This window comes from Ptiloglossa arizonensis, chromosome 6 (assembly GCF_051014685.1).
Source record: "Ptiloglossa arizonensis isolate GNS036 chromosome 6, iyPtiAriz1_principal, whole genome shotgun sequence".
In the NCBI taxonomy this organism is placed as follows: Eukaryota; Metazoa; Arthropoda; class Insecta; order Hymenoptera; family Colletidae; genus Ptiloglossa; species Ptiloglossa arizonensis.
The window spans coordinates 19,173,506-19,200,660 of NC_135053.1; the positions used below are offsets into that span (position 1 = coordinate 19,173,506).

The window sequence follows — 27,155 nt, forward strand, 5'->3', positions numbered from 1 at the left end:
TATAATAATACAATTGTCTAAAGCTGCATTGGTGTTCTGATTTGCATCAGAATATTCAGACTATAAAATTATTGAAAGAATTACTAAAAACATTTGAAGATGCAACAAATATTATACCTGGAGAAACATATCTGACTGACAATAAGATAATATCTATTGTAACTACATTATGGAGAAATTTACAAATAGTAAATCATGAAACAAAAATTGGTACTCAACTAAAAGAACTATTTATCAACAGTTTTTTTGCATAGAGCAAATTTCAAACCTGGTTCTATTCACAATCTTGAATCCTAGGTTCAAAAGGATACATTTTTTGATAAAAAAGCATGCTCGCCTGCAGTAAATAAAATAATAAAAATTGTAAACCAAACAGTTTTACAAAAAAGAAATGGCCAATAAAAAACCAAGTTGTTCAAGTATTATACAAAAAGGTTTTTGACCATACAACAAGGATTTAGTAAAACTTGCTAACTCCAAAGACACAATAAATTTAAATGAAATGTCAGAAGAATTAAAATATTATTTGTACCAACTACCAATAAAAATTTATAACTGTCCCATTAAATATAGAAACCAATTAAATAATTTCCCGCTTAACAAATTGGTAAAAAAATATTTGTTATAGTTATGCCTGTTCTATTTGAACATTTATTTTTCGAAGTGGACAATATATTGATTGAAGCCAGGAATCGCCTAACTGCAGAACATTTGCAGCAACTTTTATTTCTATGCTCACTGTCAATTATAGATTGGCATATTGAATAAAATATTTGATACTTTATACTTTCGTTTATACTTTAATATCCTGTTATTATATTTATTATTCCAAAATGGAAATTATTTCATTTACATACATTTAACTTATATTCCAATTGAATTGCACGTATCGATATCGACAATACCGATATATTTTATTCTCAATATCATCTATATGAATATCGACATGATTCAAGTGTATCGTTATCACGATTCTTATGATTTTTGCATTCACAAGCTGGTTAATGTCAGGAATATTATGTGCTAAGCAGTAAACTAAACGAAACAAATCATACATTGGAAATTTTAGTAGATACGAAACTCAACATGATTATTGAAAATACTATAAAGATAATATTGTGATCAATCAGTGACTTGTATCATTTGCTTTATTTCGTATATTAAGTTCATAAAATTTGTTAAAATATTCATTTTAAGTGTTATAAATAAAAATGTTTCTAATATAATACAAAATTTGTATTTTATTTTTATTATTTTCACGAAGTGTCATAATTATGCAAAATTAATTAAAATGCTGACAGATAAAACCAAAAATTTACTCTTAAAACAATATTGTTAAATAACAATCGTATAAAAAAATATGTTACATTTATGACACATGCTAAATATGTAATGTTCAATTTTTTGTTTTTGGACGTAATTAACTGCTACCGATGAGAATTTGTTTTCTTTCATTTAAAAAATTTGATGTTATGCCGTTTGTAGCGCTCTCTACCGAGGAAAGTTAGAAAATCATTTTTCTAGATTGTTTTCGTCATGGGTGCTAGTAAAGTAAAAAAGTGTATGTAAGGAATATCGTGCTGAGCTCATCTTACTATTTGTGATTCATCTGTTCTTGCTTCGATGGCAGAACTATATGCGAAGTAACCGAGTAGTTAATGTGATGTTTTGTAAGGGCAATAACGAGGTGAGTTTTCTATTATCTTTAATTTTAACGGTAGTACTTTGACTCGACATCTTTCCTCGTGGCAAAAGCGGATGCCGTTTTTTCGATTCTATGTAGAGTAGACGTTCGTCGAACACAAGAGCGGTAGCGACAGCAATTAAAAGAACTCGATCTAATTGCGTGTTCGAAACGGTGTACTCGTAAAATGTTTTCTACGCATTTTTATTTATAACAAAATTTAATTTTGCACCCGAAATAATCAAGGAAACATAATAATCGTTGTACAAAAAACAATTGATAGGCAAACGTTATTATTTCAAACAGATTTATATCTATAGATAAATGTTTTGCAATCAAAACGAAGTTTCCTTTCCATTTATTACTAGTTTTGTAAATTTACAAACTGATCAAATTCGTTGTAATTACTTATTGAATATAAGAATTTTTTATTCTCTTACTAAAATTATTCAATATAATAACGCGATATTTCTCATAATCGTAATAACGCAGTAAGACATTTTTTACGAATTACTTACGTATATAAGTGTTACACAAATGTACATGAAAGATTTTATGGAATGTGCATGCAATGTTTAGCCGTAAACATTACATTTTTTACAATTATTGTTGAAGAGAAAAGTATTACACAAAATTGTGAAACTAAAAATTGAAAGTAGGTAATTCTGTTTTAGAATGCCAATACAGGCACCGCAGTGGACTGAATTTCTTTCTTGTCCAGTTTGCTGTCATGATTTTGATGTGGCCATACGTGGCCCGATATCATTAGGATGTGGTCATACTATATGTCGTACGTGCCTTGCAAATTTACATCGTAAACAATGTCCTTTTGATCAGGTATGTGATACTATTAACATTTTATGAATATTATAGTTAAATAGATTTATGGACACTTCTATGGTAATTAAATAATATTAGTAATGAATATGTATCAATTGTCTAGATAAAGACAATATTGTTTGTTTTTTAAAATATGTAATATACCAAATAAATACTCTTTAATCAAAACTATAATTTGTTTATGTCAAATTTCATATTTTTCAGAGTATTATTAATACAGAAATAGAAAGATTACCTGTAAATGAAGCTCTGTTACAATTAGTAGGGAATCCTGTTCCCACGAATATTGCAACAGCTTATCAGAAATTACTACCGCCTGAAGACCATGCTAATTATTTGGTTGCTAAACGTTGTATTGAGGAACTTGCTTTATATCTCAAACCATGTCAAACAAATCCTACTCTAGCCACAGGTAATATTAATTAATAATTAATGCAACAATTTAATAGGATATAATCTAAAACTATGTTTTAAAAAATATATCAGGAGGTATGGGATTTGTTTCTCGACCAATGCAAAGAAAATTAGTAACTCTTGTGGGTTGTCAATTGGTTGAACCAGAAGGAAGAGCACGTGCAGTAAGGGCAGCTAGAAGTTTGGGCGAACGGTCAGTTACAGAATTGATACTTCAACACCAAAATCCACAACAACTTAGTGCTAATTTATGGGCTGCTGTACGTGCTCGTGGCTGTCAGTTTCTTGGGCCAGGTATATTGCATGTACATAAAATAACTTATAGAAATATGATTAGCATTCCATGTAATAGATATTTGTGATTATTATCAGCAATGCAAGAAGAAGTACTCAAACTTGTTCTGTTGGCTTTGGAAGATGGATCAGCTCTTTCTAGAAAAGTGTTAGTTATGTTCGTAGTTCAACGTTTAGAATCACATTTTCCTCAAGCATCTAAAACGAGCATAGGACATGTTGTACAATTGTTATATAGGGCAAGTTGTTTCAAGGTAATGCCTGTTTTGGTATTCATAATAATTTATTATGAAGAAATTTAAATTGTTTCTAATCATAATACCTAAGTAGGTATCTAAACGAGAAGGAGATTCATCATTAATGCAATTGAAAGAAGAATTCAGAACATATGAGGCTTTAAGAAGAGAACATGATGCTCAGATAGTGCAAATTGCAACTGAAGCTGGCTTAAGAATAGCACCAGATCAGTGGTCTGCATTATTGTATGGAGATACCAGTCATAAATCTCACATGCAAAGTATTATAGATAAACTTCAAACTCCGCAATCTTTTGCTCAAAGTGTACAAGAATTGGTTATTGCTCTTCAACGTACTCCTGATCCTGGACAATTAAGTAGTCTAAGACCGCAATTAGAATTGTTAGCTGCAATAGATCCCAGCCCAGGTATAATTTGTTATATATAGGTTGCATTAAACAAATCAAATATTTGGAATTTTCTAATTCATTATTTTTATCACAGAAACTGAACCTCCTACATTAGCAGAATGTCGTGCAGCATTAGAAGCTGTTAGAACAGTAGTTGCAGCATTAGTAGAATTTATTCAACAACATGGTAACCGGAAAACGCAAGATGGTACTCATAGTGTAGGCCCAGGTCAACCAAAATATAAAGTGAGCATGTGTCGAGATCTCGCGCTTAGAGGATCCTGCCCCAGATCTACTAGTTGCACATTTGCTCATAGCGATATGGAACTGGATAAGTAAGCATACTGATGTATATATAAGTTAAAATTTATGACTGCACATATACACATGACATTCATAATTTTAAATCATTCATTCACTAGGTACAGATCAAAAAATAGAAAGTTAAGTATCAGATCAAGTTTACCTTTAACAAATAATTTGGATACAAAGGTGGACAAATCAGTCACTGGTTCAAACAATAAGACATTTAAGCAGAATGAAGATTTATCTTATCATTCCATAAAGTCACATGATAATACTCATAGAGAGAGTGAGTATTCAAACAAAATAAATAATACAGAAAATTAAGATATATTGTTGTCACATTTCATTTTAGATTTCAGTTCTATAAATAAAGTTAATCAAATGCAACGTCATACACCAACAAATGAAAACAACTTCGTTGGATCGTTGACAAATTATATGCTACCACCTCCACAAGGAATGTCACCTATGGTACCAACTAAAAGCATGGACATGTATTGCTCTCATTATATTATGCCTAACGCACCTGTTGATTACACTTCACCTAATCTCAGTATGTGGGATTCGTCTCAAGTTCCATCCAATGTAACGAATGGAATTTCTAGTGCTAAGAAGGTAATTTAAATCTCTCTTTCTATCCAGAAGTAAATCTTGTCATTATGTATATTAATATGTTTTTATGTATGCATATTACAGCAGCGCACAGTCGCCAAAACATTGGCAATGCTGTTGCAACGCAGAATGGAAATTTTAAATCAGCTTGAAACAATTGTCAACAAGCAAGTGCCACAGATAAAAACAGTATGATTGTTTAACCATTAAAATTGTTAGTTGTTTTCTTTATATTTTTTATGATTATTTTTTTATCTTACAGAATTATGACATGCAAGGAGATACTTTATCATCAAATTTTTCTATATGGACAAACACACCAAGTAATCCCATGGTTCCTCCATCAAATATAAATTGTAACAACAATTTTCGATGTGCAGATCCGATTCTATTTGATGATGAATTTGTGCCATTTGATGCATCATCTAGTAATAAATATGGACCAATTTCCAAACTATCCAAAAGTTTAATGAGGTAACTCTTCTTCCTAAAGAATATTTGTTGGACGAAAAGTTATTTTGCCCAAAGAGTAAATATGTAAAAGACAAATTTAATACGAATGTATTATTAAACGAAAATATGGAGTACTATAACTGTTTTTAGATCTAGTAATGGCGTACAACCTACCAATTTTTATGCAGAAGGAGGTGCACCTCCTACAATATCTTCTTATCGACCCATGCCAACGGCAAATTCTATTACATCATGGTATTACGGTAATCAACGTAAGTACGATGTAATGTAAACAGAGAAATACAGTACTATGAAAGGGTGGTTTTATTGTAGCTTATGCTGCAATTGGTGCGAATGGAGGTGTACAGTCTATTAATACTTCAAGCTTTGGAGACAATTACATTACATTTGGTCGCAATTTATCCGAATCGTCAACGTACACGCAACTTTCACGACCAGAATGCATGTCAAAAGAGTATGTTATTTAATTTATGGTACTATTATGTTACTGTTAACTATTTCAAACAGTTGACTGTGATATACATTTTTTCAGTTTAATTCTTGAATCACAAAGAGTAAAACAACAATTAAAACATCTCGAGAAGAAGATTAATGATTTGAAGGTATTGTTAAATCATTCATTCTTATATTATAAAACATTTTACTTAGACATAATAATAATGAAGTAAAAAATACATTCAGCTTGCTACACAAGGAGCCACCTTTACGGCAGGGGAAAGACTGGCACAGGAGTTGCAATTAATTGAAGCTGGTATCAGAGAAAAAGAAAAAGACGTACGAAATTGGAGTCCGTATGGTACTGTACCTTGGATTCAATCGTCAAATAATTTGCTTAGTACTCAAAATTTCAATCAAAATTATAAATCGGAAGAGGTAGGTTGCACTATTATAATTCTATACAAAAATAAATATAGAGCAGTACGTTAATTACGTAAAATTTATTTGTTTTATTCATGACCTTAGGAGGATACATATGAGGCTGGCATTGCAAATGATATGCGAGAATTGGAATTGCGATGGGAATTTGAACTGCAGGAACAAGAAAAGCATTGGTCAAGTGAAGAGGATAATTCTAAAAAATAATAGTAAGATAGTGAGTCTTACTGCACTGTTTACTTCTTAGATCTGACCATTATTCATTTCATGAAACATGTTCTTTTGACATGTACAAATAATTTTTTGTGCGAATTTCCATGCATCAGCATGTTTCAATTTTCCAACGGAATGACTGAAAGTAAATAGAATTTGTACTATTTGCATAAAAAGAATTTCATGCTCTTCTAAGCAACATCAAAAGAAATTAGCACTAGATGGTGATACTTTAAACACTATCAATAGGTAAAAGAATTTATCATTCTTTCTTTGACATAAAAATTCTCCTGTTGATATAGTATAATGTAAAGTAGATTTACTACTTTTCCATGTGCTATGTTTTTACAGGTCTCTTGGTACATAATATTTGTTCTTTAACTGTGAAAATGTACTTTTTCCTGAAATTATTACCAACGTATAAAAACTAGCTGTAAATATGTGATACTTCGAAAAATTTGTTGAACACAATTTGTCAAATCCTTCATGATGGTAACTCTTCTTTAGTTATGCAGAAAGTCGCATTATTTTAATTTTTACTAGCTGCACTAGCAATTTATTATAGAGATCAGTGTATTGTAAGAAGTGAGAGTTAGCTGCCGCATTGGAATTTACATTTATAGAACCGGTGAAGGGTTGATTGGTGTTCCGTTATGAATATCATAATGAGGACATTTCATTGTCAGACAGATTGAACAGATGAGAGCAGATTTGTTAAAATTTAACAGAAATTAATGTCAGTGTTTTATAAACATGACAGGATGTAGTATATTTTGTTTATATGTTTGCACAATGAAGCAAAGGATATTATATTACTGATACATTCGGAAAGAATGCTATTTAACCTGCAACAAGGTTATATAATAAAAATATACGAATACATATAGGTGTTATGCATACACAAAATTAACATATTCTGTTAAAATTTTACATAATTAAGATATATATTGCTTCTAATTAAGATTTATATATATCTTAATTATATGTGTATATGTATATGTATATGTATATGTATATGTATATGTATATATGTGCGTGTATATATATATATATATATGTGACTATTAATTTTTAGCTGATAAAACAAAATTTTTAAAGATACGTAGCTTTCTTACTGTATTTCGTTCCGCGAATCATGTTTTCATATCTGAAAATATGTTTTTGAATAAAACACGATAACTAGTACATCGTATCGTACTTTGTTCAACTCTTACATATTTCATAAAATGTTATTGTTGATTTTACATATATCTGTCTACACAAATTGATTTGTGTTTTGTTTTGCTTTTAATACATATTTTTTCGAATAATTATTAACAACTACTTTCCAAATTATTGCAACTTACACGAAATTGATAAATAAGTAAGTTTATAAATACAAAAATTAAGAGATTTATCTTTCATATACTCTGTGATTTTTTTTTATAAAGTCAACGAGTAAATTACTTAAGTATTGCAGTTTCATATATTTAAATATTCAAAACGAGTAAAGTGAGGAAAATTCAATGGTGCGTATAAAATTTTCCTTTGTTTTCACAGTATATAGTTGAAAATTATATTCCATTGTGCCTGGAATATAATTATATTCCATTGTGCCTGGAATATAAAGCCTATAAATTCCATTTGTGCCTGGTAAAAAATATTGCATTTTATTTGCTATATCTAATTAAATGTGTTGGAACAGTGGTTTTCAAACTATAGTGTTTAATGTAAAAGCTAAATATTTTGATTTTTATTTATAAAATGTGTTTACTGAGATTTTATAGTTATATGTATTATGTACATTATAGAAATGTATGTACGGAAATGAATTTTCTGTTAATTTGGCAATTATTTTCTTTATTTTTGTATAAACTTCTTACGTTTATAAATTAGAATAAATAGTTTGAAAGCCATTGGTTTGAATCTATTTTTTACTGAAAAGTGAAAGAACTGAAATGAACAGACTGTTATGCGAGCTGCTGCTCTCACATTTGTAAAGACGTTCGATTTACGGACTTACGAGGAACTAAAACAGTCACATTGGCTTCCACTTAACTATCACCTTTATTTCTTATGATAAACATGGTTTAATTTATGTTAATATTATTGGTATACTGTTTGTCCTTATTTTTGTTCGTTATTTGTATTATAAAAAATGAAGCTAATGTTCCTCAGAACAAAAATATAATGACGTATGTACTTGATTCTATTAATAAGAAATTTACATTCTTTATTATTTTCTGCATTTTATACAACATCTGTTGATTTAAAATGTTTTTCCCTTCATCGAAAATGATCTCGAACTCGTTTCATTTTGAATTATATATCACGAATGTGATAACGAAATTTTCTCAATTAGAATATGTTGATCAAGTTGCAACTTCTTTATAATATAGTGATTTATGCATTGCAATAGTTTTTGGGTTCTTCTATTTTTTTATGAAATAATATATAGCATAAATATTAATAATTCCAGTTTTAGTGGAAGTGACATTATAGACTTTTATGAAACGTAGAGATCAAAGAAAGTTGATCTTTCTATCTTTCTCATTAAAAATATTGTTTTACCTTGCTACGTAGAACTAGATATGTTCAAGTAGAATATTTCTTTCAAACTAAAATGTGCCTTTTAAATCATACAGCAACACAAAACTGAATGAAACCATTTTACGCTTGACGCGTTAGATTTGATATTTCCAAGTTCTGTAATACAAGGCACATTATTCTGAACTGGAAAGAAATGTAATCTAAGAACATAACTAGTTTCTTATGAAAATTATAAACAATGGTGCAATTTTATTTGTTTTATTATTTACTAACACAACATTCTTTCATTTGTAATGGAATATCATGAAACGATATATATGTGAAAGTTATAACCGAAAATTAGTTTTTTTTATTCTAGCGTATGAAATCATACTTCTTAATTTAAAGAGCAGTCACGTTATTTTCAATTACGCGAAATAGTAGAAAATTTTTATATGCAAACGAATTGACTTCTAATACTTATGCAAAACATGTTTCCATTACAGATTTAAACGTGCAAAACATGCAAACACTAAACTATTTGTTCTTCATTGGAGATAACATTGGTGTTAATTATGTCTAGATTCAAAACTATATTTATGTATTTGAGAAATGTGTTAGAACTTTATTTATTTTGTTACTGGTTTCACAGATAAAACTATAAAGACTTTAAAATTCATGTAGTACAAATTTTCCATTGCAATTATGAGAATTTAATTTGCAATCACTACATTTGTAATATGATTATATTTCAAGCATTACAAACTCAATTGGCCATGGTACAGAAGAAAATGTGCTATAATATTGTAGAAAGGGGCCATATTTTGATTTTGCATCTCGAATATAATAATATGGGTATATGAACAAATATATTGTACTTTTTAGATTAAAATAGTCCTTACAATTTCAAAAAGCTACATGATTGCAAATCAAACTCTGGCGATTTTACAAATTTGGTAACAATTACCATTTGTATATGTCATAATATATAAAAGTTTTTGACATAAGAATTACATTGCGCATATGTTTCATGTATACATTCTATTCTAATTATGTTAACGGGCATTTTAGTCTGAGCACAAGGGTTAAATATGGAAGATTTAATGTTCCTTTCTGTAAATGAATACCGTCTTCACAGTTTGTTCAAATACAAAGTATATATTTATAAAATTATTAATTCCATAAGCTTCTGTTTTAAATTGCTCTTTATATTTCAAATAATTCCTTTATACGGATGACTAAAAGCTTTGTACACCTTAAATGTTTCTATCGTTTAAAGGAATTATAGTCAGTAATTTTTCTAGTGATCCATTTGTCAGATGTTGCCCTTCTATATTTTTATTTTTATTCGTAGTACGACTCGTTAATAAATGTAGAGTAAAAGCGAAGAGGGCTGTGTACACTGGGAAGTAATAAGCGCAACAATACTGTTTGTGCAAGCTTCAGATTAATTGCATGTTAAACATGTCACTATGTGTATAATAATACACGCGTACCTATGTTAATGGTATGAAGCCACATACAATCTATATTAACGTTCTTTGTTTGAACATATGAAACAATAATAATTATATACATATCGGTATATAATGCATATAGTCAGCGCGCACTTGGCACTTAACAGTACGAATGGTACTTCTGTGACACTTATGTTAAATTAATTCCCAATTGTAAGATTTTTGTTATATTAGCTATAAACATAATGGGCAATGCATGTATGTATACTTAATGTCTTTGTTACATTAAAAATCATTAGAATCGTTTAAAAAAAATCAAAATCCTGCAATGTTTATTTCATTAAATTTAGACAGAACATATTAATTGTATTTCAATGTCATATATTCGCAATGCCCGTTACGTTTAATGTAATTGTTAGTCTGGCATTTTTAATGTATTTTTCTAAAATAAATAACTATGGAAAAAGTCGCATTATAACATAAACATGTGGTACGTTCACAGAGAAACTTACTACCCTGCTTTCATTCACCATTCGAGTAGATAAGAATGGATAAACAATTTTTGCTAATAAGTAATCCATTTTATATTATCGCATTTGTATAATTACAATTGTAGATATAATTTACATAAATGTTCGAGCCTTTGTATAAAGAATACCTATTTTAAGATATGTTAAAAATGATATGTTGACATTTTTGTTTATTAATTGCACACAACCACAAGATAGAATGAAATTTAAATATGAATGCTTGATAATAGAACAACTCTTAATCGGGAATAATGTTGCATCGAGATACAATTTTTCGTATGTTTTGTACTGTCTACGAAAATCTACAAAAGTTTAATGTATTTTTTAACAAATGTACTGTAAGTGAAAGTGTAATATATTTATCTATTCAATATAAACGTGAATTTTTTTGTTGAATTTTAGTTATAGCATTAATTCCTGATCATTAAATTGCATTAACAATTTATTTTTCAATAATAACATTAAAAATAATAATAAATATCTATAAAATATTATATGATAAAATAATTGAAATGTTTAAAAGTATATTGTATATTGGAACAATTGCAATAACTTATGAAGTTGTTTTTATCGATCAAGACCATGCGTATCAATGTTTCTCAAGTTTGTCACTAGATGACCCTATTAATTAGTCTTGCATGGAGCAGGATATTCCAGTGGTACCGGACTTAGTTGTGTGTAGGCGGCTGTTCGGTTATGAACGTAGGGAAAGGTACTCTTGTGCGGTGTCGTATGGTGAATACACAGTCAATTTGGGTGGATTCATACGACAGAAAAGAGTGTGGAGATCTAAAATATTTTTCATTGCTGTTGCTGATCTTTGCGGTATAAAGTATCGTGGAAAAACGTGCTCAACGGCGTGACGGAACACGCAAGATTACATCTTGCTATATGTAGAAAGTGCAAATTATTGGGGAATCGAGGTACGCCGCTTATAAGCCACGTGTGTGGTGCAGTTATGAGTTACCTTGTAGGCGTGTATAACGATCGAAATGTTTTGTGCAGTATTCGTATAAAGAGTCAGTAGTTTACGAGACGATTATCTTCGAAAAATAAAAAGAAAAGGAAAAAACTGACGGAGGACAACGGTAACGCGCGTGAATGCTGGAAAAAGAATTCTTGTATATTTTAACAATATAGGAAGTGATAGAACTATGCCTGGTAATCGAGGAAGTGGTGTTGTGCATGGCATAATGCCACCGCACTATCTACACGAGTTGCCGGCAGAGGATGAAAAAAGACTAGAGAAAATATTTCAGAATTTAGATTTGGACGGGAATGGGAAAATTGATGTGAAGGATTTGTCTAAAGCACTTCGTGAGGTCGGAGTAGACAAATATTATGCTGAGGTGCGTATAATTAAAAAATTTACGTATTTCGGTTCGATGTAAACGTCTATACGTTTACGATCGAACTACATAATGCGGACGTTGCGTGCGACTTTTACACAACTTAAATAAGTTAAGAAATGTACAACGTTCGATTATTTTTTACTATAATTTATTGAAGTAATTCGTATCAAAAGCAGTTCTGATAGTAAATCCTTTAAAAATTTCTTAAAATTTGTAAAATGTATTTAATGTTTCGTCTTGCAAGGCGTATATACGTACGTATGCATACCATAAAATATACGCACTGCAGATGTTATGCAAACATCTTAGATTTTTTAAATAAAAAACAGCATCGTTATCGATTTTAATAATAACCTCGTGTAAGTTACAACGTGCATTTCTAATATTTTAATTTATAAGATATTAATAGTTGAAGTAAAGAAGGTGAGAATAATGACGTGTACTCGATATTATGTATCATGAAACAGTTGAAATGAACTTTATATATTGTACGAAATTTGCCATTTCGATTACTAAGGCATTGAATTCATTTCCATTGAGTTGTGTAAAATAATACTATCGTTTGATTTCGTACATAAATTACTTAGAAATTAAAATTAATTTTTGAACCAATTGTAATTAAAACTATTAAAAAATTACGAATTACAGATTTCGTTCGGAACACTAATGATTTCGCATAGATATAGTGTTTAGTTTTAAGTGGGTTGACCATTGATGTTTTCGAAATGAAAATTCTGTATTACTAATGTTTTGCACTTAACTCAATTTGTACAGTTTCATCAAGGTTAATACGTATGGTTAATGTTTTTACAAAGGTTTAATAGGAAGTGCATTACACACACGCGTGCTATATATGTTTACATGTAATTTCAATTTCCTTCTTTAAATTAATATATAAAAAAATACTTCATATAAAAACGTATAATTGCTTTCACAAAAAGGAACAATAAAATAAATTATTTGATTCAATTTTTAGAGAAGATTTCGAATTTAATGTCCTCTAACACGTTTACTGTCCCCAGACTCATGGGTGGGTCAGGGCGTTTTTTATTTCAACAAATATTACTCGTACGATTAAGCTGAAAGCGTTTCTAAAACTGCAAAACGTAGGTATATCACAGGGTTAATAGTATGTATTGTTCAGAAAAGAATACAAAATATTTATTGTTATGAAAATCGATAAAATATTTTGAACAGTTGAATTTTTTCAATAAAGTTTATTCGTGAAAATTCGTTTTTTTGGTTACTTTTGATTCCAAGGTAATTTTTTAACACGTTGAAATACATCGACATCCATGGATTATTTTTCTTTCTCAGGAATTTTTAGCTAGATCGGATAGTACTAAAAGTGGCGATATTACCTTGGCGGAATTTATACATTATGTCCGCGAGCATGAAAAAAATTTGCGTCTACAATTTACTCATCTTGACAAGAACAAGGATGGTGAGTCAATGCACGAAAGAACATTATTTGTTTGTTAGACACTTGTAAAGAGGAATGCGGTGGTGTTTACATACTAATGGTGTCTAAATTAAAACGGTGAACCAAGGCGGATAGTCAAATTTTTTTTTTATCACATTGTGAACTTGAATTTGGCTCAATTTTCGGATCACAAAAGAAATTTGATAATAAGTGTTATTATCTATTGTATATTCTAGATAGACACCTACACATCATTGTATAGTTATAGATAATGATATCCGTGATGAGGGTTAAGGTCTCTTCAAGATCACATTATGACAGTATTAAATTCATCTTTTCATCGGTTATGAAACTTTATTAAAATGGTATATGTGTGGTTCGATTTGAAAAATTCCGGTTATTTTCGAAAATACAAAGAATAACACAAAATATTTTTTGTTTGATAAGGCGCTCTAATCGGAACATATTTCTTTGGAAAATCAATCAGTTTTTGCTAAAATCAACGAATAAGAAATTATTTCAAATCACCCTGTGTACAGATGTCTTTTTTGTTTGCTCAATATTGAGAAAATTTGATTAGCGATGTTAACTCAGTCGTCAGCCATAAATTCGTTGTCGTCATTGCTAATCGTTATTTATTCTTTCGTTGACCCAAAGCATTGATCGCTGTTATTAAAAAAAAAGCCGCTGTTTAATGCCTGACGTATTATGATTTATATTTTGCTTTTTCAGGGAAAATCGATTTGGAAGAGTTAATAAAAGCATTTGAAGAATTGGGGATCAAGATGGACCGTAAGGAAGCGAAAAAATTACTGCAGCGGTAAGTTTTAATATTAATATTTCGATACGTAAACAACTAGGAAATGGGAATTTTCGTATAGTATTTATATTTTTTTCAAAATTTATTGTTTCATAAATGTAAAATGGATAATTCATAATTCACACATGTAAAAGAACAAAATTTTAAATGCATTCGTACTATCGATTTATAGAATGGATAAAGATGGAAGTCTTACTATAAGTTTCAACGAGTGGCGAGATTTTCTGCTTTACGCCCCGAGCACCGATCTTCTGGGTTTGATCGAATATTGGCATCATACAAACGTGAGTAAATCGATATGATTATATATTGGCACGATTACACTTAGGGTTGATGATGTACACATGGAAAAACAAAACAAATATTTTATTTCATCTACATAGCAACATAGGTATTTATCTATGAACAATTTCAGTATTAGTAAATTAGAAACAATTCTTAACCTTTGATGCTGTGGGGTTGAACATAAATATGATAGCGTATATCGATCTGAACAATTGAATCAACAAACAACTTGGATAAGAAATGAAAATTACACTAATCGTTCAAATTGAGACTCAACTTTGTTATTATTATATATAATCAAGAGCAATCAACAAATTTGTTTATTTAATAAATCATTATAAGAAAAAAGAATTAAGAAAGTTTAATCATTAAATGTTTACATTAATATGTATCAATAGTTTCTTTATCATCGTTATTAATGTGACGAATATACGGATTAACCGAATCGTTCGGATAAGAAGTAAAAGTTTACTTATACGCTCACTTTTCCATCAGCGGAACACAAGCGCAGTAGCGCAAATGGTTCTAAGAGTCTGCTTGTTGTATAGCTATTGTACAATGAACTTGTGGGTGTAGTTTGTATGTGTACGAATGACGATTGAGCCGATTCGGGATTCCGATTCGTCGACAGAGAGGGCTCGACCGGAGGTGTGACGTGTGGCTACCATTCGAAATGACCTTGATAGTTTCCCAGCTGTTTCCAATGTCTTCCCCACTTCGTTCGCTCTGCACCACTTCTCGTAGACTCGATTCGAACAGTCATGCGCTGTACAAATGTGCATTTTACATGCGCATGCGCCATCGAAATACCTTTTTTTCTGCGCGACCGTGTACCTCCTCGTAGTGGACGACAGGGTTGAGAATCGAACGATACGCTTTCTGAAGATGTAATTTGATTCTTTAAAACACTATCGCGTGCACCACACCACATCGTAACATATTTGAAAAATAGTGAAACTATTACTTGCAACGAACGTGATTTTGAACAAAATATTTTAAATGCAAAATAGTATTTTATATCATTTTTCTTAATTATTTTTTCGAACAACAGTTTTCTTTTCATAGCTTAATAACGTATAATTACTAAGAGATCCACATTATGCTTTCATCGAAATTAGAAAATTCGATGTGTTACATGCACTTTGATAATGCATGCGTCAATGATAAGGAATAGTATTATGCGAACTGAATAACATGCACGTGTTCTTTTTTTCTTTTTATTTAACAATGAAGGAAAATACGTCAGTGTCAAGTTAAAAAAAAGAGATAAAACAACAGTAGCCTTGTAAAATTGATTTACTATTTTCTATCGCTTATTCTTATGAATATCGTTGTTACTGTGCAACACTATAGGCAACTCTACTACTCCAGTAATAAAGTTGCTGTAATGTGTTTCAAGCAATTAATAAAACGTGAACAATAGAAAGATATATTTTTGTGTATCACTGTGTTATATGTATGTATTTATAAGGAACGTCGGTTGATTGTGAAAGAAAAAGCAAAGGAGTGAGTTTCGTGATTCATGTTTAACGAAACGTGATGCTCTTTTAACATTTTGTAATTCGAACTTAATCATAATGGCGGGATTTCTCAGGGTGGTGAAATATCTCGCAACGTTTCGTCAGCCGTCTGTGCTTGACTGTGAGGTCATCGTTTGCTGGGTAGTACCCAGTGGGTACAGAACGTTGGTAGTGCTGTACCACCGATCTTCAGACCTGAGGTCTAGGAATAAGATTGCTTGGAAACCTAACGGTTGAAAATATTAAGACCTTTAACGATCATGTAGATCGATACTTTATGCTTCCTATAATTAATCATCAAAGCAAGTAAGATATTATTGTTACCCGTATAAGTAGTATTTGATATCGAAAATTTTTTATTTTCTTATAAATAAAAAAGACTGGAGATTCCCAAATGTATCAATTGTAATAAAGTAAACATTTTTAATATATTTGTTTCAACTATACCATAATGATAATGCATAAATTTGAAATTAAAGAGAATGCAAATCGAATCTACCGTTCAGTCTGGTATCAGTTTTGTCACAAGATGACGCATTTCATTATTCCTGGTGTATTTCCGTAATGCAGCTGCGCTACTATGCTGGAACGGTTTTAATCTACATGTGCATTACGTGCGTAATACATGCAAATACAATCATCAAATTAACATAGAATGACAAAATTTCTTTACTATGTCTTATACGTCTCCTGTCATCTCTCAGAAAAGCATGTAAAAGTATTTCTCGCTTTGCAACTGGAGAAGTGCATCTACTGCTCAAAACCGGTGTCTTCTGTCTGCTATGGTATTTGATTTTCCTGCCGGAATAAGTAACTTTCACGTGAAAAGAGGACACGTAGTCACACGTTCTCCTTAATCGAGACGATTGGATAAAAACACGATTGTCTTATATTTTAATGTTTCTATAGTATCGATACTCGTGTCAGTTCTATCGTCAAACATAAAAAAAAAATTATAAATTCTATTGAGTCTCATTGGAAGAAGAATGTATTCTTTAAATTTATAATTATCACAATACAGTCTTACTGTTTAGTTATGTTCACGAAACTTCAAGCAAATAAGCTAAGTAGATAAGTAGACTTTCGATGGTGCCAATCGTTCGTATCGCGTTCATACGAAAAACTGAAACTAATATACACAAGGTATATCCGTTGGGGGCATACGTTAGTTGTATGACGTAGCTGTAGCAGCGTAAAAAGATGGTGGGGGGACTTCCCCGGATAGGCGAACCAATATCTTCGTTTTGATTCTCCTGTCGTTTCTTTGCGCTCCTCAGTCTCGAGATCGGACTCCGAGCTCTCAAATCGCTGGTTCGTGGCGAGGCTCGTTTTCTTTGATTCCGCGTATACATCGTCAAATAATTTTCATCTATCTCTCTTTACTGTTTCTATTTTCCGGTAATCGTTTGACTTGAGGATAATTCACGATTTCACGAATTGTATTGTTCAGTTCTGGCCCAATTTTCGGGCACCAGAAAAAGTTTTCGGCGAACGTTGCTATTTTTGTTTCCAAAGAATGTACACATTGAAAAATCCTGGAATACTGAAACACGAAAGCATCCCGTCGACCTGTCAGGTTTGTGAGGAATTCCTTCAAGGCTATCATGAACTCCTGCAACGGGTGAGTGGTATCTCTGTATAATAGCGGTGTAGCTATCTATGGGCACTTAAAGGGGTAACGAGTCCGAATGCGGCTAAGAATTTCACTACGATTTTAAACTGTCGCGAACCTCAAATAGAGTTCTTGTTCTCATGGAAACGATAGGGAATAAAAGATATGTCATCATTTAACATTACAGTAATTATTGTCGCTTCACAGTGACTACTAACACGTGCTCGTTTTAACCAATGTTCACTTCCAAAATATACATTGAACTACATAAATTTTAGCACCGGTAGCTGGGATATTTTGTCATTATTTTATCATTAGAAATGAAGATAAAATCCGGATAATTTTAAAACAATGTCTTTCAAATAATATACTAGTGCGACATACGGTGCTAAATTATTAACTTTCGATATTCATTATAACTTAATGACTTCTCTAAAAACAATTAAAACAAATTAAAAGTTAGAATAGGTTAGATATATCCACTTGTTGGAATGCATTGTGCGATTAAATAACGAAAATTTTTCTGTGCCAGTATAATCTGTAAGCGATTGTTGCGTAGAGGTTATGAAAAGATCTTGGGGAAAAGTATCACGTGGCAGACGGAAGGGAAAGCGAAAGTTTAAGAATTTGTCCTGTGCGTTCTTTAAAACTGTCTCTCAAACAAAATTCTTGCGAAATTGAACCGGATTTCGATAAGTGAATCGAGTATGTTCTTGAAAATATGAAACAAATAGCTTCATATCGAATAATAATTGTTAATCAATTTTATGTATTTAAATAAAGTAGTGTAAAGAATTTCATTAATTGCATTAATACATACACATGTAGAACAAATTTGCAATTAAAGAATTTATGTCAGTAAACCGGTAAAAAGTGACAGCTGCTGCAGCGAACACGTGTTTGGGAATATGTAGTTTTTTCATTGCGAAATTTTTATATTAGATATGCATTAAGAAAATTGCTTTCTTAATTGCATGTAGTTCAACATCGTTCCGTAGAATACTTTTGAGATTATTCGTGGGAAATAAATAATTCATATTGAGGGATTAATTAAAGACACAATCATGAAAAAACCGAGCTTAATCGAATAAAACGATGATTCATCACGAATACAATCCTTTCCCTTCTCCGATTTGTTCGAGATTGTTCTACTCGAGCGCGTACCTGTTACTGCGAGTAGAACTTTGCGCGGGAATATTAGAACTGTTCAAGCGGACTACTATCACAGCTTCGTTAAATTCTAATGTAGAATTTAGAAAAATAACAAATCATTGTATCACTTTAGCGAGTAAAAATTAATTCTTGTAAGCAAACCTTTTTTTTTGTGATCTATCGACAGAATAATATAATTCATGGTTTTCTCAAAATCTAGAATTTAAATTAGGATTATTGTGATCGTTTATTAAAAAACAATACTGATAATCAGTTTAGTTTAAATTGATCATAAATTGTTATCTATATACATATACTTTTTGTATTAATAAACTGTGAAAAATATTGACATAACTTCTAACTACGTAAATTGTCTTATTGCATGAATAATGATTAAAATTGATTCGCCTTAATGTCTTAAATTATTCACGAATAAAATACTATACACTTGTTATCGTAAGACGATAAAATTTTCATTCGATAATTTGTACGAATGCACTGTACTTGCGTTGTGTTTTGATGCCAGTTATGTCGTATGTTGGGAGCTTTATTATTATCAAATTAATGCTATTATGTCAGAAAATGCTTAAGTCAGAACATTGTGTTATATCAACAAAATTGTGTAATGCTTGCGTATACATAAGCACAATTAATAGTTCTATAGTTATTTGGAAACGTAACATTTAGAGGTTATCTGAAAAAAATCGTAAAGAACAATTAGACTACGTTACTACTTGTAAGAGAAACATATACTATACTTCAATCTGAAGAACGTATTGTAACCAGTGACCGGACGATTGTTATCTGACACTCGACTCGTGATATCGATTTCCTTATAATTTCTAGACGTCGTTATTTCCATTTGTATTTTACGGTAAGTGATGGATTGTTTAATGGATTAAATCAATTTTGTGTACACCTTATCGTATCTTGATTGTATTGTGCCTTGTATGTGGCAGAAAACACAATGTAATAGGGCATATCTGTAATAGGCTAACGATATTTTAAGTAAAACAGAAAGTTTTTAGCACATTAAAAAAATCTACTTTATGATATGTTCGCAAAGTAAAAGAATCATAATTATAATTTAACTGGAATTTCCAAATATTTTAATTCTACTGATCTACATCTATCATTAATCTTATCAATATAATCATTAATCTGCTTTTTTGTTTACTGCAAAATTTTGTTCTAAACTTTAAGGGCGATTAATCATTCATATATTGCATTTTATATACACTCCAACTATGAAACATATTTTTTTTATTAATAGAAAATTTTCTTTCACAGAAAAGGTTTAGCACAGTATTGTTTATGTCCTAGTAGGTTTATGTTTTACGTCATCACGAAACTTTCAAAAATTAAAAGCGAATTTTACTTTAAACGTAAATCTGTTAAATTTGTTAAAAGTTCGTCTATAAAACGTCGATCTATTTGTATAAACACTCGTTTGTACTCGACACAATTACAACAAAATATCGCAGAAAAAATTTGAAAACTCTTTCTTATCAACAATCATATTTTTCGATGTTAATTTTTTTTTCATGTCACAAGTTCTTTATACATTGGGTAACACTGTGGTCTGCGCAAAATGAAGTCGAACTTTGGTCCGAGTCAAGTGCCGTACAATGTCTGATTCGCATAAGAATGGACGTTTCCGAGTACTTTGTTCCCTCTGTTTGGCTAAGATCTAAATAATCGATCCATCTCGTGACTAAAGAATGTTCACGTTGGTAGAGAATATTAACTGAATCGAAGGAGATTTAAAGTCGACATTGGGCGTCACCCCAAGTATGTAATTTGTTGGCTTGCAGCCCGATATAAGTGCAGAAAGCTCGCACTCTTCTTCGTTCATTTCAGTCGTCCTTTGCATTTATTCGGCTTTACCTGGTTAAACTGCGACGCGAATATATTTTAGTTTTTCCAACAATGGATACTCTGGATGTCGATAATACCGGTTTTCTCCTTGTTAAGTATCTATGATCGCGGTACTCTTTTCCGTTTTCTTTGTCGTGTTTCCTAGGTACCATAACAGTTCCTAGAAAAATGGTTACAACGAATCATTAGCTTCTCAGTTTGTTTTGACAAGATCCTTTCACATTTCGTTTCGAATGCTTTCCACGAGAATTGGATAACGCTCTCTCCTTAAAACAACTTGTGTATTTGTGATGTATCTGTGTCGTGTGATTTTTAAAAAGTTTTCGTATATCGAATAAAATCAACAACGTTGTAACAAAGAACATAAAAATAAAGCTTCGATTTACCGAGTTCATATGTGTTGTGTAATTAAAATCGTCTCCATCGACGATTAGCCAATGGATTTCGAATTAAATTACCTTTGTCTTTTTTCTTTTTTACACAAGAATGTCGATAAAGCTGCTTGTGTAATCAATCGAAGATGTACAAGGTCGAAATCTAATTCAGTGAAACCTAACAATGTCGGGGCTTCTTCAAAGTTATTCCGACTAACTTTTTTCAGGATGCAAAAATTTGGAAATTATGTTTTCATTGCCATTTAATGAATTCTGAACATTCTTTTATTCAAGGTAGACGACTTCGTCTTACATTCTCTGTCGAGCAATCGTTTTGCTCGTTCGCAATCAAAATTGTGGGATATTTTGGGGTATCAAGAACTTTGAAAGAAACTGAATTTAATAACGTATTTTGTACCATGTTGTATCAATGGCTACATTTACCTTTGCCATTTATCAACATTTAACGAATTATTCAGTATAATCGATTATTTTAAAAATACTCTTTGTCTTAGTTCCCTCTCTTTTTAAAAAAGTGCGTACTGCTATTTGCCAGTGAATTATCACGAAATCGTTAACTTTGAGCTATCATCGCGATAAAAGCAATTACTTGCCGCCAACTACTCTTGTTATTAACAGATCTACAAAACTGACTAAACGTTTCCTCTTTCGTGTGTGTGTGTATATAGTGTATTTTCAGTTTCGTGGTCTCACTTCGAAATTTCGTTTCCAGCGATTACATAAAAAACGTTAACTTTCATTTAACGGTTATACGAAACTCGATTAGTTTTAAATGCTAAATTATTTTCTAAATATCGCCTTTCCGCGTACACGGTATGCAAACCTCAAGGTTGACTCAGCAGCGACTCCTTAAGATACTAACCAGTGAATTGATTTTATACAAATTTGAGAAATACTTTATTTTCGTTTTTTTAATTATTTCCTTAATTTTTATTACAACACGAAATTGTAAATGAATGTTTTTAGTATTTAATTTAAAAAATTTAGATGTCAATTGTAAGTGTATCTTTACGAAGATCGTGTTTGTCTTGTAACGTGAATCAAATATTCAAATAATCAGTGGAAATTAATTATTATACAACGTGAAAAAAGAAAGCGTGATGTAATGTCTGTGGCTGATAAAACGTTTGAAAATCAGACATTGCATGCTTCTTGATATCTATTTGAAAAGTACAGTTGATCGGAGTTCAAGATTTATCTGACACGTGGTACCGACTACTGGATCGAGCAAGGCCTAGCTGGCAGTGGTGATTTTAGCATCACCGAGGATAACTAGTTAACACTAGCTTTGAACGCACAGTCAGATAAAGACGCTGGAGAAGCATTTATTTCTCCGATGATGTTTCAAATTATTCCCTTTGGTCGTATTTTAAACGATAATTGGCAGCATTTCAACGAGAAAATTATTCGAAATATCCGATATATTTATACTGCATGTGTAGTTGGTCAACGTTGTTGTTTCATATGTACATGTAGCGACAACGAAAGAAAAATATGGTTACGCGAAACGGCTGGCTGTCAAAATGACGGAATATGACGTTTAGAAGGTTAATCGTTAAGGAATTAATCATGTACGATTTATGGAAGCAAAATCAGATTTTTCGCGCCATGATTTGTCTCCACATGCAGAGCAATGATTCCTTTTCGGTACGCGCGCTACACATAAACTCATCACACGATATATTTATAGGGTATCAAGGTGTAACGTTTATAAACCTATTTGGTTAATGGTTTCTTTTTTTTTAAGTATATGGACATTGGGGAGGATATTGGTGTCCCTGAAGATTTCACGACTAGCGAAATGGTCTCTGGAATGTGGTGGCGACATTTGGTGTCTGGTGGCGTAGCGGGTGCTGTCTCACGCACATGCACCGCGCCTTTAGATCGAGTTAAAGTCTACCTACAGGTGGGATTTGCAAAATAAAAATTATAAGTACAATTAAATCTCCGTTTTAGGAAATTAATTAATTTTGAAATATATGTAGATCATAAGCAGTTTTGTTTGATTTTAGTTTCATTTTTATAATTGATTCAAAAGAATTTACATCGATTACATATATTATTAATATCGATGACGTACTTTTCAGTACGAAATCCTTCTCAATATAGTTATGATATATTGTAATGTGTATGCAAAGATATGGATTGTATGCATTTATACTATTTTTATATTACAAATAAATGAGTTGACATTTTAATTTTTATTCTATTTCAATCTAAAGTCCATTTTATATGAAAGAAAACCATAATTCTTCTCAACTTCTATATATTTAATTGGAACTTGGATCATTAAGATGTTAGAAACAAAACCAATTGATTTTAGCTTTCTTTGTTTTATAAAGAAAAAACATACTTTCAGGTACATGGAACGCAACACTGCAAAATCATGAGTTGCTTCAGGTACATGCTTCGTGAAGGTGGACGAACTAGTCTATGGAGAGGGAATGGTATAAACGTACTTAAAATTGGACCAGAAAGTGCACTCAAATTTATGGCCTATGAGCAGATAAAGAGAGCGATTAAAGGAGACGATGTTAGAGAGCTTGGAATTTATGAACGATTAATGGCAGGGTCTTTGGCAGGAGGAATTAGTCAATCTGCCATATATCCACTTGAGGTATGAAATGAAAACAATTAATAGTGCATCATTACATTACTTATTATGTCATACTAACATTATGAATGTGTTTCAGGTACTCAAAACTAGGTTTGCACTTAGAAAAACAGGAGAATTTTCAGGTTTGGTTGATGCAACAAAGAAAATATATAAACATGGAGGTTTGAAGTCCTTTTATAGAGGTTATATCCCTAATTTGATGGGAATAATCCCATATGCTGGTATTGACCTGGCTGTATATGAAGTAAATCAACAACATAAAACAGTCATCCACTAAGTAATACTTGCAACATAGGGTGTTAATAATACTATTTTTGTTATAGACTTTAAAGAACAGGTATTTACGAACACATGACAAAAATGAACAACCGCCATTTTGGATATTATTATTATGTGGAACAGCTTCCAGTACAGCCGGTCAAGTATGTTCATACCCATTAGCTCTAGTCAGAACACGATTGCAAGCTGATTTATCGTCGGATAAAATTCCTAATACCACGATTGGTGTTCTTAAAGATATTATTAGAAAAGAAGGGTATCGTGGTTTATACAGAGGTTTAACCCCAAATTTCTTAAAGGTATAAAACAATATATTAAGCAAATGTTGATTATTTAACATACATTTACTTTGAAATGTATAAACTGTGTTATCTTTTATCATTTACAGGTTGCCCCAGCTGTATCAATTAGTTATATAGTGTATGAAAATTTCAGGGGGCTATTGGGTGTCAATATGACGTGATGAATATTTATGTTAGGTGATATTAATTTAACTAAATTATTCTTTAACTACATTTTAAGATACATGAGCCAGTTGATCATGGGCTAGTATAATAAGCAATTTGGCATGCTATGCCTTTTGTTGAACATAACGTCGCTTATTTATTATTAACTTGGGACTTCCTCAATTATTTAAGCATTTGCCATTCTACTTTTCGGATGTATCATACACATTGGCGTACACTATTAACAACATGTTTGTGAAAGATTTCAAGTAAGAAGCTAAGTGTCATAAAATGGCTAGCATAGGGGATTTGAATTACATTTTAATGAATTTATATGTACACTTTGTATATGCGTTCGAAACATCACATTAATGATTTAGTTCTACTCACTGTTATTTCTTACACTCATATTTTTCTTCTATGAAGCATGGCAGAATGACAGTGTAGATCCTTAATTTCGAAATAGAAACGATAGTACAAAGATCCTTAGAAGAAAAAAAGTATTATGACTTATGGTTTCATTTTAATTTTTTTATGTGTGGGAAAGATGTAGAAATAGATTTGATTTGTGTAATGTTAGGAAAAAGTTTTTCATACAAGTCACAAGTTCTAAAACGAATTAATATACACACGAAACGTAATCGGGTTATATTGATACTGTGATATGTATGGTTATAAGTTAAATTGGAAATGTGATTCGGTGCGTAACATCTCGGTAATTAAACAAGATTTATTTAATTTTCATCATAAGTATCTTCCAGTCCACAAGTTTGGTAGTAATAGATTCTTTATTAGAAAGATGTTATGCTCTGAGTTACGTAAAAACTGCACGTTTCACCGATCTATTTTATAGTTTGTATGTTAAAACTTGCTCCACGAACAAGTACTTCATCGCGAGATGTTACTTGTCACATATTTGTTCCAACCTAATTCATTCCCTAGCTAATGAATCTTGTGAACAAGTTGTGTATATTGTGTATATTGTGTATATTATAAATATGTACAGTTACGCTTTATGGAAGTGCATTGCGAGATAGTATTATATCTGTATTTGTTCACTTCTCCCTTCAAAATAACTGCGAGAATAACTATGAGTGACAAGTGATGGCGATAAGGAACAATAATTTCATAATGCACTCTAGGCGAACGTAAGCTACTATTCATAACATACGTTTTTAAAATTAAAAATACCTTATCACTAGTTCCATCACCATTTATATAGGAAAAATGTGATAATAAAGCAGTTAAATGCAAAATTACAGAACCCATTTTTGGGGTAATCATAGCATTTACAGTTTAGGTACGTTGTACAAGAAAAGATCGTAATTGAATGACCATTTGATTATTTTTAAGTTAGACGACAGTCACGATGTTTTCAAAAAAGTTGTGTAAATAATTCTGATAAATTAAAAAAAATTGTAAAAGACTACTATTTTAGTGCGACATGCGAAATTAAAATATTTCATAGCTTTATACAGTTTTAGTAAAACCAACATATAACTCTATTTAAAGCATGATGTGAATCGGTAAATCTTTTTAGTTCTTTTTATGGCTCGATATTCATGTACACGTAAAACTTTTGTAAAGAATAAATATATAATTTATAAATTATTGTAAAAAATTTGGTTCCTAAGTAGTTCATACGGGTTATCGAATCTGACTGGTGGCAGATATTACATGTTAAGTACATGTTAAGTACATGTTACAGACGATATTCCTGCCTCAAATTGTATATTTATAATATTAATTCCATTTAAGAGTATACACAAATGTACATCATAAAAATAGTTACTTTTTGCTGTATGAACCTATTTACCTTACACATATTTATCAGTTTTATGTAAGTTACCAAAGAATATCTTTTACAATCTACCAAACAAATATATAATTGTTTATTATATTATTCTTGATATATCTACTTCTGTATACAAATGATAACTATGATAGTTATTCTTGCAAAATAAAATAATCTTGTTGAAATTTTATGTTAATGTTTTGATAGTTATTTCATAATTTCATTATATATCTATTTGAATACAGTATTAAATAGAGATTTATTGATACTACGATAAAAATAAAAATGTATTTGTATTCATACATAAATTTGTTTACTCTGGACTTTTTAATGTATACTAATTATATGAATAATTTTTATTGATTACACTTATTATATTTTAGCAAAATTACAAAAATGCTACAAAATTACACATATTTCATTATTTATTTTTCTATGTGTTTTTAAAATCAATTTATTTCTAACTCGAGTGTAATTATGTTTAAAAGGTTGTTACAAAATAGAAGCAAATTATGGTGGACGTATTTATTATTTAAAAATTTTCTTGATATTTGTTTTCTATATTTTTTACGGTCAAATAAGAATAAATATTGCTACAATTGTATATTTCTAGTAAAGCAAGCAGATTATGATATTAATACAGCATTAATGTATACTAAATTAGTGTATACTTGTACATTCTTTAGGAACGTGATAAATTTCTATTTTAATATCGAAGATATTTCCA

General features: G+C 30.8%; 2 protein-coding genes and 1 long non-coding RNA gene across 9 annotated transcripts; all 3 read left to right on the forward strand.

Moving 5' to 3' along the window:
• The first annotated feature begins 1,553 nt into the window (after window positions 1-1,553).
• On the forward strand, window positions 1,554-7,279 carry Roq (RING finger and CCCH-type zinc finger domain-containing protein roquin). Of its 2 annotated transcripts, XR_012992364.1 has the most exons (17): window positions 1,554-1,687; window positions 2,359-2,521; window positions 2,729-2,936; window positions 3,011-3,232; window positions 3,311-3,486; window positions 3,563-3,896; window positions 3,973-4,213; window positions 4,301-4,470; window positions 4,537-4,799; window positions 4,881-4,985; window positions 5,059-5,270; window positions 5,400-5,521; window positions 5,583-5,724; window positions 5,803-5,872; window positions 5,952-6,143; window positions 6,234-6,608; window positions 6,711-7,279. XR_012992364.1 is itself a non-coding variant. In XM_076313547.1 (16 exons), exons 2-16 carry the CDS (start codon window positions 2,360-2,362, stop codon window positions 6,351-6,353), a joined length of 2,739 nt encoding a protein of 912 aa, XP_076169662.1. In that variant the 5' UTR covers window positions 1,554-1,687; window position 2,359; the 3' UTR covers window positions 6,354-7,279. The 2 variants fall into 2 exon arrangements, 1 of the variants encoding a protein (XP_076169662.1); XM_076313547.1 differs by having other exon boundaries at window positions 6,234-7,279.
• Window positions 7,280-11,541: 4,262 nt separating this feature from the next.
• Window positions 11,542-26,608, forward strand: Scamc (Short Calcium-binding Mitochondrial Carrier). Of its 6 annotated transcripts, XM_076313935.1 has the most exons (10): window positions 11,542-11,777; window positions 11,860-12,203; window positions 13,524-13,650; window positions 14,362-14,449; window positions 14,622-14,733; window positions 23,039-23,197; window positions 23,651-23,908; window positions 23,985-24,152; window positions 24,232-24,486; window positions 24,576-26,608. In XM_076313935.1, exons 2-10 carry the CDS (start codon window positions 12,009-12,011, stop codon window positions 24,648-24,650), a joined length of 1,437 nt encoding a protein of 478 aa, XP_076170050.1. In that variant the 5' UTR covers window positions 11,542-11,777; window positions 11,860-12,008; the 3' UTR covers window positions 24,651-26,608. The 6 variants fall into 6 exon arrangements, with proteins under 6 accessions (XP_076170050.1, XP_076170049.1, XP_076170051.1 ...); XM_076313934.1 differs by having other exon boundaries at window positions 11,542-12,203; XM_076313936.1 differs by lacking the exons at window positions 11,542-11,777; window positions 13,524-13,650 and having other exon boundaries at window positions 12,135-12,203; window positions 24,576-26,606.
• Window positions 15,628-17,266, forward strand: LOC143148062 (uncharacterized). Its single transcript, XR_012992393.1, has 2 exons — window positions 15,628-16,560; window positions 16,734-17,266. It is a non-coding gene; the product is annotated as an uncharacterized LOC143148062 (long non-coding RNA).
• Window positions 26,609-27,155: the final 547 nt, after the last annotated feature.

Excerpts from the sequence above, each read along its gene's own strand:
- Roq (XM_076313547.1), top strand. The coding sequence starts at position 2,360 with ATGCCAATACAGGCACCGCAGTGGACTGAATTTCTTTCTTGTCCAGTT. Across the intron at positions 3,487-3,562 it reads ATAGGGCAAGTTGTTTCAAG|GTATCTAAACGAGAAGGAGA; the intron begins GTAATGCCTGTT and ends ATACCTAAGTAG. Across the intron at positions 5,522-5,582 it reads ATGGTATTACGGTAATCAAC|CTTATGCTGCAATTGGTGCG; the intron begins GTAAGTACGATG and ends GTTTTATTGTAG.
- Scamc (XM_076313934.1), top strand. The coding sequence starts at position 12,009 with ATGCCTGGTAATCGAGGAAGTGGTGTTGTGCATGGCATAATGCCACCG. Across the intron at positions 13,651-14,361 it reads TCTTGACAAGAACAAGGATG|GGAAAATCGATTTGGAAGAG; the intron begins GTGAGTCAATGC and ends TTGCTTTTTCAG. Across the intron at positions 24,487-24,575 it reads TAACCCCAAATTTCTTAAAG|GTTGCCCCAGCTGTATCAAT; the intron begins GTATAAAACAAT and ends TATCATTTACAG.